This window comes from Zootermopsis nevadensis, unplaced genomic scaffold, assembly GCF_977971745.1.
Source record: "Zootermopsis nevadensis isolate Lab colony 2312 unplaced genomic scaffold, Znev_1.0 Znev_ptg000006l, whole genome shotgun sequence".
NCBI classification, from domain to species: Eukaryota; Metazoa; Arthropoda; class Insecta; order Blattodea; family Termopsidae; genus Zootermopsis; species Zootermopsis nevadensis.
Window position 1 is genome coordinate 780,950 of NW_028259138.1, and position 18,713 is coordinate 799,662.

Genomic DNA, 18,713 nt, shown 5'->3' on the forward strand with positions numbered 1-18,713 from the left:
GGACGAGATATGAATCAGAAACGTCTGAATAAAAACCAGGAGTATTAATCATTCTGCCATAAAGATCGGAGACGTAAGTCTATCTTTATAAGAACACTTAAAAGGAATTATACACCAGTTTAATGATCTATTGCTTTGCCTCGTTTCCATTATTATAAATCGCTATTATCTTTTGTGATTTAGAATCTAATTTTTACACCGTATGTGTGCTGTAGTTTCTAACATGCAATAAAATGGTTCTCTAAAATGCAGGGTTGTTCAGAGGCCAACAAATGCTTACTTAGTTCATCAGTCAGACCATATTTTCCACAACACGAAACGCATCAAGTACTAAAGCCACTGTATCTGCTTCATACAAACTAGGGTTTGTCGGGGTTTAAAAATCGGTTTTCTTGGATAAATATGTAAAATTCGAAAAACGGTTTTTAAAATTTAAAAAACCGGCTTTAGATGCTAGAATTAATATGTAGAAATTAATTAATTAAAAACGTTAACATTTTGACTTGAAATCGCCTCGGGCACAATCATATTGTAGTAAAACTAATCTTCATGAGTCACACAGAAATTAGTTCAAAATTATTAAATGCTTTAGAAGTACGAATTCAAGAAAGAAGACAAGTTGGATTGGTAACCCTTTTGCTATATTTGCAAAATCCACAAAATATTTCAACAAAGAAATCTAGTGTATTTCCACTAGCTTCAAAACTCGATATAGTTATCTGAAAAAATATTGTCTAGAATATATCCAAATTCTTGTATGGAAACAGATTCCGATGATGAATGTATCGGAGACGGAGAAAATATTAATCAGGGCAATGTTCTAAAAGAAGCCATGGAAAAATCAATTCATAGGTTTCTTGAGGAACCTGAAGAAATAATATCAAATCCGAAGACACTGAAGGCCGAATTTTCAGTATTTGAGGTAACCAATAAAAGAATAAATAATTTGGATTTATTATTTGATGCCCTGAAAACGATAAAACCAAGTTCGGTAGCCAGTGAGAGAGTATTTTCTATTTCAGGTAATTTTGTATCTAGAATAAGAATAAGATTAGGTAATCGTTCAGTGGACATTTTATGTTTTTTGAAATCATATTTCCTGAAGAAAAATACTAAATGAAATAAAAAATTATAATTTATATTTTATACGGATTTTAGTTATTTTAGTTTTTTATTTGGTATTGTATGTAATATATTTTATTTTGTTATATTTTTGTAGTTCCATAAATATTAAGTAAACTGATAATTTTTAAAATAAGTATAAATATTTTTTTTACTGTTTTAATTATATTTTGGTTTTTTGTTAAAATTCGAAAACCTGTTTTTTGAAAATACTGGGATTCGAAAACCGGTTTTTTCAAAAATCGGTTTTTGTGCAAACCCTAATACAAACCTACTTATCGTTACGTAGCAAACATAACGTAACATAAAAAATAGTGTCTGCGAAGATTGATTATAACTGGCCAGCTCAGTCTAGAGGTGAGTCATTACTAACGGCTGTCTTAGCATCGCGTTTAAATATACGAAATGAAATAAAGTACCTATTCACTCAACAGTGATGAATAAAACAATTAGCAAATTCTAACTTTTCCTATATTCCAATGTTAAAACCTGTCAGTGTCAGCTTTTCAAACACTTTCATATCCAGGCCAGTTACAAATTTACTGTTTTCCTCTCTTCGCCTTGATATTTCACTCATCACAAATGAGCAGTCGAATGGATCTGTTGATACCCGGTAATAACTTTATACCAACATTCTTAAATGTGTAAGATTTGAGGTTTTCACAGCTGTGAGTATGAATATTTCTGTCTTCTGGGTTTCATCGCCCTGATGACGGAGGCAGTATGACCTCTGAAACGTTGGTTAACATCGACCAGACTACACAGCGCAACAACCCAAAGACAGAAATCTTCATTCTTAAACGTATCTGCAACAGTTCATTACTTATCGACAATACAGGAAAAACTTTAACAGACTTTGTGTAGTAAGGTAAAACCAAGGCACAATTACATAAGAATTTATTTCCTCAAAAATTCCTAAAAATAGTCTGAATATATTATCTATGTTCTTTTCCGAATATGGCCAAGCATTTGATAGATTTAAGGTGCAAGAATCTTAATTTACCACGTAATTACATTAATGTCCTTAACTTCATTTTAAAGTATCTTTTACATTCGATACAAAGCACTATCAAACCGTTCTTACTAGGTGAAAATACTTTTCTGAGAATCTACAGCCAGAATTTGTGTTTATTTAAGCCGCGTCCCCTCTTGTAACAGAACCTGGTAACGTAACGGCGTCGCGTAACTTCAATGCTTCGGTGTGAAAGCTGATGTTTGCGTCGAGGTTACAGGGTCCCGTCCACACCGACGCATTGAAGTTACGCGACGCAGTTATGTTACGAGTTTCTGTGTGGACGCGGCTTTAGAATTATTTTTAGTTAGACGTCGAAGCTGAAGACTCCTGGTTGATATAAACGGATTCTCTCTTTTCTATAATTACGTTGTTTTTAAATGTGGGGTAGCTTTTATTGGCAACCAAACTGAAGCACACTGTCGCCCTTGATCGCATAAGAAGATATGACGGATGTTTCTCGGAAGCCGCGTTCTACAGCAACCACACCGTAAACACGCGAAGAGACAGGACTCTTACTTTCGACTTTGAACACAAGACTCTGCTGGCCCAATATGAAACAGAAGTTGATAAGAAAGCAGTTCATAAATGTGAGAAACTGCCTCAGTTTTGAAGGCGTCTGGTTAATCCTTAAGTGTCAATTTGTACTTAAATATTCTTCCGTGAGATTTAAATGGTAAGATATAATTTCTGTTTTAGAATCTTATAAAAAGTTATGGGGTCCGCAATGGCCGCGCGGTCTGAGGCGTGGGCCTTGTGCCGCTTGATCGCTGGGACCGTGGGTTCGAATCCCACTCAAACCTTGGATGTTGTCCGCGTTTTTCTGTGTTGTGTTGTCCTGTGTACAGGTAGAGGCCTTGCGACGGGCCGATCCACTCGTCTAAGGATTCCTACCGAATGTCTATAGATCAAGCCAACGAAAAGTTGGGACCCGTAGTGCTCAGACACTTGAAGAACGGGTCGTTCCCAGTATCCAGTATAAAAAGTTTTATTCAATTGTTTAAAACCACAAGATGCCTTTCCTTCATTGGTCCACTTAAATTATAATTCCAGACAAGGACGAAATATCTAGTGCGTGCAGAATGGAAAGGGTTGAGAAATGTTAACGGCCACAGTTGTAACAACGAGCTTGGGCGGGGGAATGTGTCTAGTTTAAACATCGATGATGAACGTAAAACCGCACCCGGCTGAGATCTAAACTCCCCACTCCCCCTCCGAAGCGGGACAGAAGGATTTGTACAAACATTAACAGACATTACAGTATAAGCGTCGTCGTCATATTACAACATTCTGGTTGAAAGAAACATGCAAAATGGCAAACAAACATAAGCTCACATCTCCTGAGTTCTTGCAAATATTGGCCGACATTCGTCCTTGCTTAATTATGAAAGTTCGGTGTTTGTTGAACACGGATGACCGGCACTGATACTGGTGAACACACAGAATTACAGTTAACGACTAGTGCTCAGTAAGGAGGACTTAACATCAACACAAATCACGTTTTACTTAAGCCCTTCTCACCAAGAACCAAGAAGTAACTACAACTGTTTATCTCAGAACTTCCTACCAATTAGATATTTCCATCTCGTGTAATAACGAGCTATGTTGACAAATCGATAATGCAAACAGTTAATTGGACCCTGTTGCATATTCATAATCACATTAAGGAGCTTCGTGTGTTTGTCTGTCTGTTCCCTGTTTAAAGTTTAGATAAAAAAGGTCCGTTATGAAATCTGAGAGATGAGATTTGAGGTTCTTAAGGCGACGAGTATGAAGATGACCGTCTTCTAGAATATTGGGCCGTGTAATCTGGTATAAGATGGCCGACGTTTTAGAGGTGCTTGTTTCCTCCATCATCAGTGCGATTGAGGCAATTAGCACCTCTGAAACGTCTGTGGATTTCTACCAGATAAGATGACGCAAAATCCAGAGAGACAGTCAATGTTAATGATAATTATGTTGATGAGAACGGTGCAACACATTTATATTATACAAAGACTAAACTGAACTTTTATACTTTTTCCAGAAGCGGTCCATCCAATGAGTAAGAACTAAGAGGAGCTTGGCAAAACGCGAATGTTACAAACATTATTTCTCTTCTGTTGATTATCTCTGCCAATAATATCGTTGAGTGTGGGCATAAATTTTGGATATGAGTGCGAACGAGAGGTACAGAATCTCTGAGCACAGGCTATTAAATCTTTGGTAGCAGCTAATACCGTTAGGTGATTAGCGTGAATTAGGAAGATCCTATGATTGTGTTGCAGGAAGAAGAACTACGGTGTTCTGGTGATCCGAAGTTCTCGCATCTCAGCGACGACCTGCACATCGAGATCACGGCCTTTGCTCCGCCAGCGGAAGCACACGCGAGAATTGCCTACGCCCTGGCGGAAGTGCGTAGGTTCTTAGTTCCGGTGAGTAACAATTATTTTTGCAAATGTCTCCTACAGGAAGCGACGTCACTGTGTCTCCGGCCTAGTTTCGAACTCACAAATTGTTGCCCGACAGCTGCAGATTCTCTCTTGACCGGAAAGTGGTGCAGTAATCCTTTACCTCAACACGCCCTACATTAAACGTCAGGTTATCAACTACAGGACACGAGGAATCAAGGTCGCTAGTAGGAAAAGTCACAACTGATTACGGTCCTGAGACAATTAGATTCAGTTAATATAATCATGTATTTCCCCAAGATCCACTTTTCCCTACATTCCTTTTTTTATATTTTAGGATAGGCTTACACTTTAATGCCCGAGGGTCTGCCCCTCACAATTACTAATGAGTGAACTAGCAGATTTTCGTTTTAACTTTGACTGACTTTTATGCCACTAGAACCGCCATAGTCTTAATTTTAATTACTTTAGTTTTAATTGATAATATAAACATGGCGACTATGAAAAATATATATACCAAAAACACACGTAAATATTCCGAATTAATACTGTTTATATGTCAATACTTCCAGCCACAGTTATGATGCAGAAGCTTTGAGGTTTAATCTATTAGTCTGAATTCTTAGGTCTACCATCCGTTTACTAAATAGTTATAAATAATTAATTATATGGATCTACACCAATTTACTGTTTTTCCTGACCTCATCATATCGATTAAAACACATGGAATGAAGTGTATGTCAAAATTTTGCGTCAAATTTTCATGTATTATCTTGAAGAATTCTGTCTTCTGGGTTATTGCGCTGTGTAGTCTGGTCGATGTTAACCAACGTTTCAGAGGTCATACTGCCTCCGTCATGAATTCATCGCCCTGATGACGGAGGCAGTATGACCTCTGAAACGTTGGTTAACATCGACCAGACTACACAGCGCAATAACCCAGAAGACAGAATTCTTCATACTCACCGCTGTGAGAACCTCAAGTCTTACAAATTCATCTACGTCTAGGTCTTCCAAGTAGGTTTTTTCACTACAATTTATGCTATTAAACTCTGAGCTGTGTATTTATTTATTATTTCCCCAGTTCCATCTGCATGTCCATACCTCGTAAACCCCTTACCGTGATTGCTATAAAAGTTACGATGTTCCTAGTTTATTATATCCCCTCTAACTCACATTGGTCTTCATGGTTGTAGAAAATGACAACAAAGTTATTATCTCTTTTCCCACCTACGTCAGCACAAAAACAGATTACAACCGCGAGGCATGTCAGTTCCTGTACAAGAAACCAGAGGACTGAAGTGTGTTGATTAATTTGGTAGCGACGTCAAAGCTCGTCATAAAATTGCTTTCCTGTAGCGGGTCTCAAAACGTGAGTTTAATCCTCTATAAATCCACACTGTAAAGTGTTTCTGTGTCATTGGGCGCATATCGGCCTATTTAATTACTTTGCGTTATGGCACGTAAACTTTATTTCTAAGTTTGATAGACCAAAGTTATCAGAGAGCTTTCAAACTGTCCAAATGGCAAATTCACGGGAACTGAAAGTACCTCAGTGTTTATACATATCAGACCGTCATCCTTCCACCAATAAATATTGCCTTGTAAATATGAAAACAATTACTTTTTGAATGTAAACTGACACGGGGAAGGGTTGAGTCATATTTGGACTATGCTGCGTGAGAAATATGATTGTATATCTGACATTAATTTATTAAATTGTTGGCTGACAAACCCCATAGTAATATTCGTCTGACAAGAATTTCGTGACTCGAACTACAAATTTGCAGAGACTGAACCAGACTTTTCATTTTTGTAAACTGATTCTCTAATAAACATTTTAATATTAACTATCGCTCTTACTGCATTCTTCCTCTATACCACCCTAAATTTTAAGTCTGTCTACCTATCCTTGATTCTAGTCAGGTTATCTTTGCATGGAGCTTAACCTCCACGCCACTAACCCCCTACAGATATTACTTCCAGACACAATGTCAAATTTCCCTTTTCTCGTGTCTGATTACCTCTTAGTCCTTTAGATGCCTGTATTTTTCTTCCGTTTCGCCTACTTCTTTATCTACGTTTCCATTCACTCTTCTCTGTTGCAAAGGGCGAAGATGTTGGAAGCGAGACATAATGGACGGAATTTCCTGGAGTTGTAACTCCATTCGCTATCGTGAGGTGGAAGAGAGATTGGATGGCAGTGCAGGGATTCCATGTGATATCAACATATGCACTGTTATATAGAAATATTTGGTATATAACATTGCTTGGAAAATTCCGGAGCAACCTGACAACGTTCCTTCCTTCTAAGAACTTCAGCTATATTACAAACGTGATCTCTAAGGGCGGGAGAGACCGTAAGGTATATCGAACGGTGTAGCATCGAGTTTGATTCTTGGCCCGGAATTCAGCCATCTTGACAGTTTTTCGTAGTTTTCCTCAGCTATTATTAAATCTGTTATGCCACCTTAAAATAGGCTACGATCACTTCCATATCCGTCAGCAGTCGCTGTTTAGAATTTTTACATCATTCCTCGCTTCGTAATAAACGCAATTTAAAGACAGTTTTGAAAAACACTTGAACTGACTGGCTAAGAAACAAGAAAAGTGTGCAAATCTTTCTCTCCACAGAGATATATCAACTTAAAAACGTTGCCTCTCTGCTAATTTTTACGCAAACGTTCAGTGACACTAATAAATTATGTAAGGATAGACTTTCAATGTGTCCCACGAACTAAACAAATTCGTTAGCCTTACTACTGAGATTAATAAATTAATGTGGGGGATAAATGAAAGATTTATTATGACATATACCAAAACATTACAAATGTTAGCGAATGAATTTTTAGTGCCAGGCAGTGGAAACCGGTTAGAATTCTCTTCTAGTAAGATTTATAAAGTCAGGTACATTAAACTGCCTTAATACGGTCTTTGAAGCAAGTGTACAAACTATACATACGAAGAAGTCGACATATCCGACCGTAGGCGAATTTCACAATTTATTTAACGACTCTGAATGAAATTGTTATTGGAGCTTAGAGTTAACAGTTTTAGAGGTTGTTTTTTATTCGTTCAATATATTTCGCACTTGAAAATGAAATTACAGTTTTTCTAAAATAAAGGAATTTTATATAAAACAATTTGATTTATTTGTTAGCTACTGCGTCCAGACAGGCTCTGGGGTATAGCTAGTCTCCTATACAATGGGTAAGGGTGGCTCTCTGTCCGGGGAGCGTGAAGCTGACCACTAAAACATATTTATGGATTCAGCCCATAAAGCAAATAAAACACACTTCACCATTTAACGGATTAGATAGTTAATATTTTTTAAGAAAATAAAGGTGTTTACACGAAACCCATAGGTACAAAATTCAGTGTTATTAATTGTTAAAATGGCTAGTACATACAGTTACCAGCAGGTATTAAAAGGTTAATGTTACGTCGCGCTTATATTTCGAATATTTGGGAAATTAATTTTAAATCGAAAATTTGATGATAATACTTAAATCTGAACATTTGTTATAACACTGATATAGATGGGAGCATAACAAGAAAATAGATCTCATCAGAACAAGTTCGGAGGGTAATGAGTGGTTCGTCTGGCTAAGGACAAAGACCCCACATGAAGGTATTCAACTATTTTAATCTCATTTACTAACAGAGCGTCGGTATTCGTTTAACTAGCATCGGAAGTCACTTAAATTACGTACAATTCTTAAGTTCCCACACGCATGATGTGTAACTTTCACGACGACAAGCTTCTATTTGTCACCATGTGAACCATCACAGAGGTCTTGTTTCGTTAAGCCAGATGGTCTTTTCTAGTTGAGCGTCTTCAAGCAAAATGAACGCCAAAGCTATCAGTAAACTGCAACTTTTGCGTGCATTATAATCTCATATTGCAGGCCTCAGCTTCGAAAAGAAAGACCGTCCTTTGAAGATATTAAACCAGCCTCAACGTCTCCACAAGCCAAGTGTCATTCTCCACAAACTGCCGCTCAGATAACAACCGACATTTTGTTATCAAGTTCATAACTGCTAGCCACAGAACCTTAGTCTGAGTCAAAGCAAATAATTCTCACTTTTACATCATATTTTGAAGACAAAATCTGAATAGGGTCATGAAACTGTATAACTTACAAACCATTTTATATCACAAGAGAGAACTCACCATCTTACAACATTGACGTTAGTGATAATGTACCTGCCGCCCCTGTACGTGTGTATCCAAATATTCTGTCACTAATACTACAATGCTACAGTTATTATTGGGTAACACGTAAAGGAAGTTTAGTGTCGGACAGATGGATCACTTCTATACCGACTCAACTGCCTGTGACATGAATAGGGCGACATTAATTAACATCTTCGATTAATTAAAGAGTGACAGTTACGCTCTGGTGAATGACAAGTCAATTAGCCGTCCCTCAGCCAACAAATGAAAAAAGCCTAAGGGCTGGTATCTTCTTCATTGCCACATGATGTCAAAAACTAAGTAATGTCACTTTAAAATTGACAAAGTAAAAACAATTTTAAACTCAGATAGCTGTTCAGTAACTTTCCGACCTGATTATAAATTCTACTTTATAATATATGGGAAAGCAATGAAAATCTTGAAGGCTTGATGCAATAATGGCATAATGTGAAAGTATTATAAACATGGCGCCTGGTTTCATTTGAGTGGCTTCATCTATACATCGAATTTAGCAGAATTGTAAATTAATAACACCACACGTTAATGACCTAATATGTGATTAATATCCACTAGTAAATACATCCTGCATGTCTACGCCCCATAGCCATGTTTGTAATTTTAACACACGGTAATTTAGATGCGTAGCATTCATTATGTATCTCCATATTTATTCTGTCACTCATACACACATTCAAATCCATCGTTACGTAAACCATAATCTGAAGGTGGTTGTCGTCTGGGATGTTGCGCCGTGTAGTCTGGAAGAAGTTTACCGACGTTTCAGGACCTCTGAATCGTCGGTAAACTTCTAACAGACTACACGGCACAACAACCCAGAATACAGCCATCTTCAGACTCACCATCATGAAAATCTCAAATCCTACAAACCATAAATTAATAAAATATATGCAAATAACAAACACAGGTTGGCCACACTGAACTGCCATTTATTTTCTCGGGAAGAACACTGCACTTTCTATAGCTTCGCCGTGATGATGGAGGCAGTAAGTACTCCTGAAACGTCGGTCGACTTCTGCTAGACTACTCGGTGCAACGTCCCAGAAGGCGATCTTGAGGACCTAGACTCTCACATCGCAGTTTTTGGTGGAAAGATGAGCGAGTGAATCATACAATCGTGGAAGTGGTCAGAACAGAAAATTGTCTACTAGGAATCGAACACAGTCCAGCCACACACATCTATTGTGATATAGTAATACATAAGTAACCTTCATACGTTTCGGGAGAAACTTGTGTCAGTTCTGATCACATTCAGTGCCATTTCGTTGGACTTAATTTTCAGAAAGCAAGAGTAAAGAATTCTATTATATAAATGTTTCACGACCAATTATTTTAACAGTGGCCGCGGGGACGGGAAAAGAGAGAGTCTTGTGCCCATAATACAGAGAGTATTTTAGTCTCTCTCTCATGACATCCATCCGTCAGGCAATGCTGTGCCTTCATGTAACTGATGTCTCCAGGCAATTAACCCCGGAGCCACACACCTTTATTTCAAAAGCGGCACATCTCACCCCAAAGTTAAGAACGATTTCATGTTGAGAAAGGTCGAACCTCAGAGAGTTACATTATGAAACTGAGTAACAAGGATCTTCTCGAATTAAAAGATACATACAGAAAGACGGTCAAGCACTACACATCGTGCGCATTGTGTTATTGAAGACCATCGAGGAGAACAAAGTATCACAATTGCCAAAATTGTCATCATAAAACCAAACCTCCAAAATACATCTGTTTCCTGATAAATATAAAAGAAATAATATATAATACAAATTCTAATAAGAACTTTTATGGAACATATCTGAAGATAAGGAAGGATCAGCATCATCAAAAACAATAAAGATAACTAAGCACAGAATGTTTCGGGCGGTCGTTTCGTATTCCGTAGGTCCGGGTTTTAAATAACGTCTCGTAGACTCGGAAAGTTAGATTTCAAGTTCTCACGGACGCGAATATGAAGATGACTGTCTTCTGGAATGTTACGCCGTGTAGTCTCGCAGAAACTGACCAACTGTTCAGAGGTACTTGGGTACATACTTCACCCATCGTCAGGGCGATGGAGGAAATAAGAACAGACGAAATATCAGTCAATCTCAAATTGTCATATTTACAAATCAGGTGTGTTCGTGCAGATTTGATGTCACGTCGTGAACGATCATATTTCACAATTGGCATGAATCAACCTCAGAACGGGTGACTTGATTGTAATTACATTTAATATTGGAAAATTTTACGGTAGATTATCTAAGAATTTTAATCAATAAAATCTTCTCTTGCCCGAGAAGATTTTATTGGTTGTACTCGCCGCGAAAGTCTCAAATCCTATATTAACAATTTTAATGTTTATTTGAATCGGATCCGCATACCAGTTCAATTTTCGTCAACGACGTATAACTAACTAACTAAATGGCTTACCGAACCCGAAAGTTCATCACCGAATTAACCAAAGCCCTTCACCGGACCATGTCCTGGGCCAACAAATTCCAGTCTCCTTCAGCTAGTATCTCCCATAGATCCCGCCTGACATTATCCTCCCATCTACGTCTAGGTCTCCCCAGCGGTCTCTTCCCCTCAGGCCTCCCAACCAATACCCGGTGCACACCTCTTGCCCCATCAATGCGCGCTACATGCCCCGTCCATCTCATTCATCTCGACTTAATCACCCTGATAATACTGGGGGAGGAGTACAGATTTTTAAGCTCATCATTATGCAGTTTTCTCCATGTCCCATCGTCTTCTCTCCTAGGCCAAAAGTCAACGATGTATACTGTAACGAAATGTCCTATGCACGCTGCAGGATTACAACGACGAGATTCGTCAGGAGCAGATGTGGGAGATACACATCCTGAAGACGCAGCGCTGTGGCAGGGGCGAGCTGCTGCCTGTGGGGGACAGCACCGCCAGTTCCAGCAGCACAGGGAGCATGTCACCCTGCACTCCGCCACTTCCAGTGGCCGCAGAGTCGCCGCCTCCGACTCTCCCCACAAGTCACGGGCTAGTTCTCGCTCCCCAGCACCCCGCCCTCAGAGGTGTCGAACCCAGGACATCCATCGCTGGAGCAACTGTGCCGTCAGTAGGTAAGAATTTGTCCGAAGCAAAATTCTCTTGGGTTTGATTGTCACACAACAAGCATAAACGAAGATTATTTTGATTAATAGACTGAACTGCAGAAGAGACGCTGGGGTCTTCTTGGTGGTGGTAAACTAATGCTTATACAGGGCTAGTCTAAGTGATGTTCCCGATTTGAAAGACATGCTACTCACGTTTAATGAAATTCAGATGAACAAAATTGTTACCGGTGGAAAGAGAAACTCTCCAAGTTTTGTTTCAGTACATCACAGGTGTTCAATGTGAGCCCCCTTGGTAACTCGGCACGCATCTAGTCTGTAGTCGTGTTCCTCCCAGACACGTTGCTCGCTTACTGACGGGCGGCCGATTGACTTTATCTTACAAATGCAGCCCCTATTATTAAATTCGGAATACCACTTACGAATTGTATGCCCACTGGGTGGATTTGCCACAAACTTGGTTCGAAAATGCCGTTGCATACTAATAAAAGACCGGTGAACGTGGAAATCCAGGACACAAAAGGCTCCCCTGTCTTCGATGGCAGCCATTTTCTCTCATATCGCACCTGGTGGCGAACAGTGTTACTACGCGGCCGCGAAGTATACCAACATAAACTTGGAGAGTTTCTCTTTCCATTGGTATCAATTTTGTGCATCTGAATTTCATTAAATGTGAGTAAGATGTGTTTCAAATCGGGAACATCATTTAGACTAGCCCTGTATTTTAAGCCTCCGGGTATAGGTCTAGTCACTACTTCTTGCCAAATTCACGTTTTTACTTCCATACTATCCTTACCAAAAGGACTAACGGACGAAGCGTGCTACCCTCCAACACATAATGCTCTTTATCTCTCCGAAATGTTTGACTTCTCTTCATATTTCAATTAGTCAATCCCCAAAATAATTTAATCCGGTTAAAACTCTATGGAACATCTAATGTTCCAGCTTTACATACTGTTAGGTTAATCTCTCAGCCAATAAGCATGTTGGTCTGCCTGCCCATAAATTAATTGCATCAGACTCGGAGGGACTCATTCCAGTCTGGTTTGATGCCGCAGGAGCTGGTAGCGGTCCACCCACACAACTTTTGTGTCGCAAGCGACCTCTACTTCCTGGGGGCGGCACACGCCTCGCCATGTCGCCCACGAAACGCACAGTTCTGTCTATACTGGCTCGTGCGAGGGCGGCGCAAGCCAAGGACCTGCCCGAGTATCACCACATCACAAACGGGTAAGCAACTGACAAATATGCTCACAGCGCTCCAGCTTATATGTCTAGGATACGAAGAGAAATAACTATCAACAGAAACACAAAATTTTCGTTCTTGTATGAAGTATAAAACTATCAAATCGGTGATGAAGAAGTTTTCAAAAGTTTTATAGTATACAGTTTCTAACCGGGTAGCAAATTACTAAAGAATCCCACGTTTTGTGCTTCACAGGTATAATCAACAGGCCCAAAACGGGATAAAAGAACGTGGTTAATTAAAAACTCTGAGTGTATGTATGTGCGTATGAAAAACTGAATGTAAAGAGCAGAGGATCATTAAAAATGAACATATCAGCAGCCATGCAACGTCCAGCAATTGCAAAATAAGATTTGAAATTGCATTTACTCTTCTACATTCATTCTATATTTCCGCATTTCAGTTAATGCGTTTCGTGTTCAAGGAGTATCACATTTTCTGCTTCGGAAATAACCAGTATTCCGAAGTTTTCAATAACAGAATGTACGTGCTGACTCAAGAGCTACAGGAGCCAAATGCAGAGACAGCACAAGAAGATCAAATACATGCAAAGCAAAAAACGCAATAAATAAACAATTTAAAAATAAAAAGATAATTCAACTAAATGAGTAAAATTAGTTTAATAATTGTACTCATAAGAGACAATGTTTTTGCCAACTACGTCATCCGAAGCAATGACCCACCTAGTGAATGCACTGCTCACGCCAAAAGTAGAAAAATTATATTACTTGCCTTGTAGGCACACGAATAACAGTGTCTACCACAGAATGTCAATTTTATCATTGAAAATATAAATAAGAAATAAAACGTCGAATTTTCGTCTGGAATAAAGTGTTATGAGATTCAAACAACTTATAATTAAATTATAATTACGTAAAATATCAAACTGAAAAATACAATATGCATTGGACATTTTTCTTTCTATGATTTATATTTCATTGGAGGCAGGAAGTAAGATTATTCTTTATGACAGAGGCAAACTTCAGCTTGTACCTTATTAAAAAAATATATAAAGAACCAAACTATCTAAGTAGAAATTACAATTAATAAGACGTAATGTCCTTAGCGCCTGAAAATATATAAAACCCTCATGGCAATGAAAATGCATTTTAGTGTCTAATATAACACAAATGTCTTTTATAGAGTCAGAACGCAAAATTAAAACTTTTTGACACAGTAATTAAAATGAATACTGTTAGACTTCCATGTCAACGATATAATTTTAGTTTTATGTATATTGAAGTTCATACAGTTTTTCACTACACTACTGATAATCAGCTTGCAGAGCTTTACAATTTTCAGGAGACTTTATGTCTGAAACATTTTTTAGGTAATCAACAAATTAAATTCGGAATTGTTAATTTTAACAGAAAAATTTCAGTGGAATCTATCAGATAGAATTCATCGTTAGTGAGCTCCAGTCAGCCATTCGTCGTTAGCCAACTAGTTAACTATTTAAGGTGTACGCTCGCGCGAGCATGTGAGCGCTTGGTGTATGGAGTACCACTGAACCACGAAAGTAAGAAACAAGACTTTATATTTCGTCTTTGAAAGTGTTTACCGGGCTAACACGCTTAACATTAGCGTTCTACCCCTTATTCTGACAGAATGGGCGAAAATTAGACAGCGATAGCTCGAATATACAAATTTGTCCTGAGAGAAAAACCGGAGATGCTAGAACGATAGTCTAAGCCGGCATGGGCTTTTAAACTATCTAAACACTGAAAACAATCTGCCGGGTATTGTCTGCGTATTTTCTGAAGCAATAGGAGTCCCACAATTTTCTTTCTAGTCAATAGTGATATTTATCTGTCAGCATTGATTTCAGCTCCGATTTGACTCGTTCGTCAGAACCGTATTTATTTCAACGCGGGGACGACACGTGTGTGAGACACCACTACAATCCTCTTGTGCTTTGTGACAGAATCTTAGAAGAATAACTAAAATATGCAAAATACTTTAGAATGGACTATGATCATTTTCTACATTCTTCATTGCGACTTTAGGTTTGCCACTGGCATTAATGTTAATTTCTTACACATATAAATCTGTTGTTATAAATCTAAACAGACAAACTCTGTCCGCAGAAAAAGTGGGTTTCTGCTTAACATAAATCAAGGGTATCAACATTGGACTTACATGAAAAAAATAAATTGTTTCAATAACATTAAATTTGCATCATATCTATCAAATTTAATCGAGACATGTTTAGTAACTTCAAAACATGCGGACGGACGTTCGATATGACCTGTCCTATACGCGATCACTTCGTGAACTCTGTGCGAAGAACATGGTATAATTCTAGATTAAGACGCATGCAAGAAGGTAGCTCTTGTTCCGTAACACCCACAACACATTAAATAGACTGAATAGTAATTACTTTAGTGTTTTTATTAAGAAAATAAGTTGCACCCATCCGAAAATGTTCTTTAAGTAATTCAAGTGAAGAATTTAACCCAGAATGACAATCATTCCGTTTGTACCGAGACGAACGGCTATTTCACCCCAAATCGTAAAGTGTTTCCTGCAACAACTCCTTCCCGTCCTTCCTACTTCAACGTCTCTTTCGTTTTCCTCCTACATCCGCTTCCCATTTCCATCATCATTTCAACTGAACGTGGTCCTGTCTCGAATACGTTATCTGCTCATTCGTCTCCATAGAAGTACCCTTGAACAAGGGAAGTAAACTATACATCAACATAACTGCTGAAGATTCTAGGGCTTTCAAGTACTAGTTAATATACGTATTAAGACAAGGATGTCATGGAAAAAATGGCGAACTGAGAACATGAAATACAAGGAACTTATCATTCATACTGTTCGGTCAGTATTATGTGTATATATATTCCAGCGTCTGCTGGTAAATTTAGAAATGTAATGTAATCTCAAGTAATTTGAACACTCGCTTCGCTTTCATAACCTCAATAATATTTTACGAAAATGAGTATCATGAAGTTCCTCTTTATTAAATTTTCAACATTCGAATGCAATCTTCTCTTCATTTTCTCTTTTCGCGAAAGAAAAAAAAACTTTCGACATATATTTACACCTTTTCATATTTACGTCCAAAAGTTTCAATTTGTGGAGTTCCACACAGAACGGATTTTATTTGTGTTATTAATTATTTTTCTAGTACCTGTATGAAAATAATAAGCAAGTTAGACATCCGACAAAACTAGTCGTCTGTGTGAAGTGTTCATATTTATTTCTAATTCAGACAACCGACTACATACTAAATTAGTAATTAAACATGCACACGTTTTGTGTCAACACAGCTTCAAAATTTTCCTACTAAAATTTTTAATGCTTCTCCCAATTTAAAGTTCAAAGTTAGGTCTGCGTATTTTTAATTGTACAATTTACATAGGTTGCTTTGATGGCATCCAGAAATTGAGTTTATGACATTTTATGTACAGATGATACAAAATACAAACGATGTTGATTAAATTCATTACTTTCAATGCAGGTTTATGATATGTCTCCATAGCAGCTCGGTCCAATTTAACCATTTCTGTGTTTATCTACTTTTCGTATTTACAGTGAAGTAATAATTTTCCTATTTTTATAATACTTTCTTAAATTACCCTTAATTTTGCAAAAAGTACTTCAAACTTGCTGAGAGGAAACGGATAAGAAACTTGTTTTCGTAAGTAAGACCACTTCTACTTTGGGAAATAATAATTCAAGTAGGCTATTAGAAGCGTTCGTAGTTACTTTGGTTTAGTTTAGAGTTTTAAACAATCAGATTTCTTAGATTAAATGTAATTTCCAAAGGTCAACAGTCCCGAAAGTTTCTTTACTACGACAAACATATCAGGAGACATATAATGAACCCAAGAATCTTTTTTCGTGATTTTATAATTTGACAATCATTAGAGTTAATCAAAATTTCTTCAAAAATGTGTATCTGGGGAAATAAACGCGTGACCCACCGATATGTTGTGTACATATTGTAGTGTACAATGAAAAATTTGTTACCTAATATCAGAAAATTGTTTCGATAATGTAGTCAGTATTTGGCAAAAACTGTTTCTGTTAGCATGATCACCTTAATTAAGAACGCACCACGCTCATTGACACGTGGACAGATGCAAATCAAAACAAAACAAATTAAGCCCCAAACTGAAAAATTAGCTGAAGCAAACTCCGTTCCAAATTTTTAATTAAATGTCGATTTTGTTAAAAAAAAAGAGTGCAATGTGTACCTGTTTGCAATAGTAGGCCCAATTTAGTAGTGTTTCAATAAACTGCAATGGTGTTTAAATAAACTGATTTTATATATAAAATTGCTGCCCACTAGTCGATAACAAAGGACGAATGTGTCCCAGATCTTTAAAGGTAGGCAGCTGATACTCAACTTGTTATTTTCTAAGTAGGATTTCTGGTTCTCACGAACTCGAGTATGAAATTTATATCTCTTGGGTTACAGCGCCGTGTAATCGTGAAATTTTCAATTTCCCTTAAGTACTGATCCATTTGTCTATGTTTTCAAAAATATCATGTCAATATAAAATCTAAATTATAACAATGTACCTTTAGGTATCATTTACTGATACGTAAATCTACAACTGAAGAAGACGAAAAGACGTTTCTGCCACAATACAAGGTTACTAAACTTCGTGAAGTGGACAGTTGACATAAATCATCAACAAAGTTTGGACAATTCCCATAATATATATGTCTACAGCTCTTATTAAATTACACTAAAAGCCGTGTCGCGCTGACTTTTTCTGGGGCTGCAGAAACGCCTTATACGCCCAGTGCTGCCTCTTTGTTGGAGTGGGGAGGAACCCTTAAGTGAATGTGACGTTCTGGAACCGTTCCGAGCCGTCGGTATCTGAAAAGGTAGTTATTCCAAAGAAAGTTTGAGTAACAGCTGTCTGTATCACATCAGTGTCACTACTTCGGAAGGACTGAGGTCTATAAATGGGATGATAAAACGGCCCGTCATTTTAATTTTTCAGCAAGAAAGTGCAGTAATGAGGAAACAACACAGAACAAAGTTCTGAGAAGAGTAAGTCTATATGGATCTATGACAATGCCGTCCTTTTTAACACTCCCCAATCTATAGCCTATTTTCAGGCACGTTCGCAGCTAAAATTAAAGAAAAACGTATGTATATATCTACATGTAAAGTATTTTTTAACCGAGATTGGATTGGGTCGACAAAGTTTAGCAAAACTTCTCAGGATGAAATTTAATAAAAATTTGTACAACGGTTAATCGATTTATTTTTGTAATTGAGATATGTTGTGTTTTCTTTTAAGTGGAAACTCGATTTGAAATATTATTTACATGAGATTCGTGCTTCAAAAATATTGTTTCTTCCTACTTTTTTTGTTTTTAGATGTTTTCGTGTCCCATCTTTCACCGCAATTAACAGCTCTGAAGTTACAACAGAAATGGCTGAATGTCACGACACAGCGACCTTTCTAAAACTTTAACACTGTCGCTGTCCTGTTGATAATCCAGGTTTAGTTTTCTGTCCTGACGCCCCGCAGAGCCGGTGGCTTCTGAAGTCCGCTCTCCTGTTTTCCTCCTGTCAGACCTTACACTCACGATTTAACTAAAGTGTTAATCCCCTAACCATCTCTCACAGTGGCTTAAAGGGTACAGACTCTTTCTATTGACCGTTGCAGCGTTTAACAACTTGTTTCTCGCT

The 18,713-nt window shown here is 37.7% G+C and overlaps 2 protein-coding genes across 7 annotated transcripts in view; one reads left to right on the forward strand and one right to left on the reverse strand.

The window, feature by feature from the left end:
- LOC110828142 (uncharacterized) overlaps positions 1 to 18,713 on the forward strand; it is a 266,276-nt gene that overhangs the window by 206,420 nt on the left and 41,143 nt on the right. For 2 of the 4 annotated variants that reach the window (XM_087343442.1, XM_087343443.1), the window contains exons 4-6: positions 4,402 to 4,548; positions 11,535 to 11,814; positions 12,864 to 13,035. In XM_087343442.1, the coding sequence (XP_087199568.1) occupies positions 4,402 to 4,548; positions 11,535 to 11,814; positions 12,864 to 13,035 (599 nt within the window). Of the gene's footprint in view, positions 1 to 4,401; positions 4,549 to 11,534; positions 11,815 to 12,863; positions 13,036 to 13,246; positions 13,424 to 13,454; positions 14,376 to 18,713 lie in introns of those variants that run through there. The other 2 variants (XM_087343445.1, XM_087343444.1) reach the window with 2 other exon arrangements.
- Positions 1 to 18,713, reverse strand: part of LOC110827939 (uncharacterized) — a 343,471-nt gene that overhangs the window by 13,645 nt on the left and 311,113 nt on the right. The window lies entirely within an intron of this gene.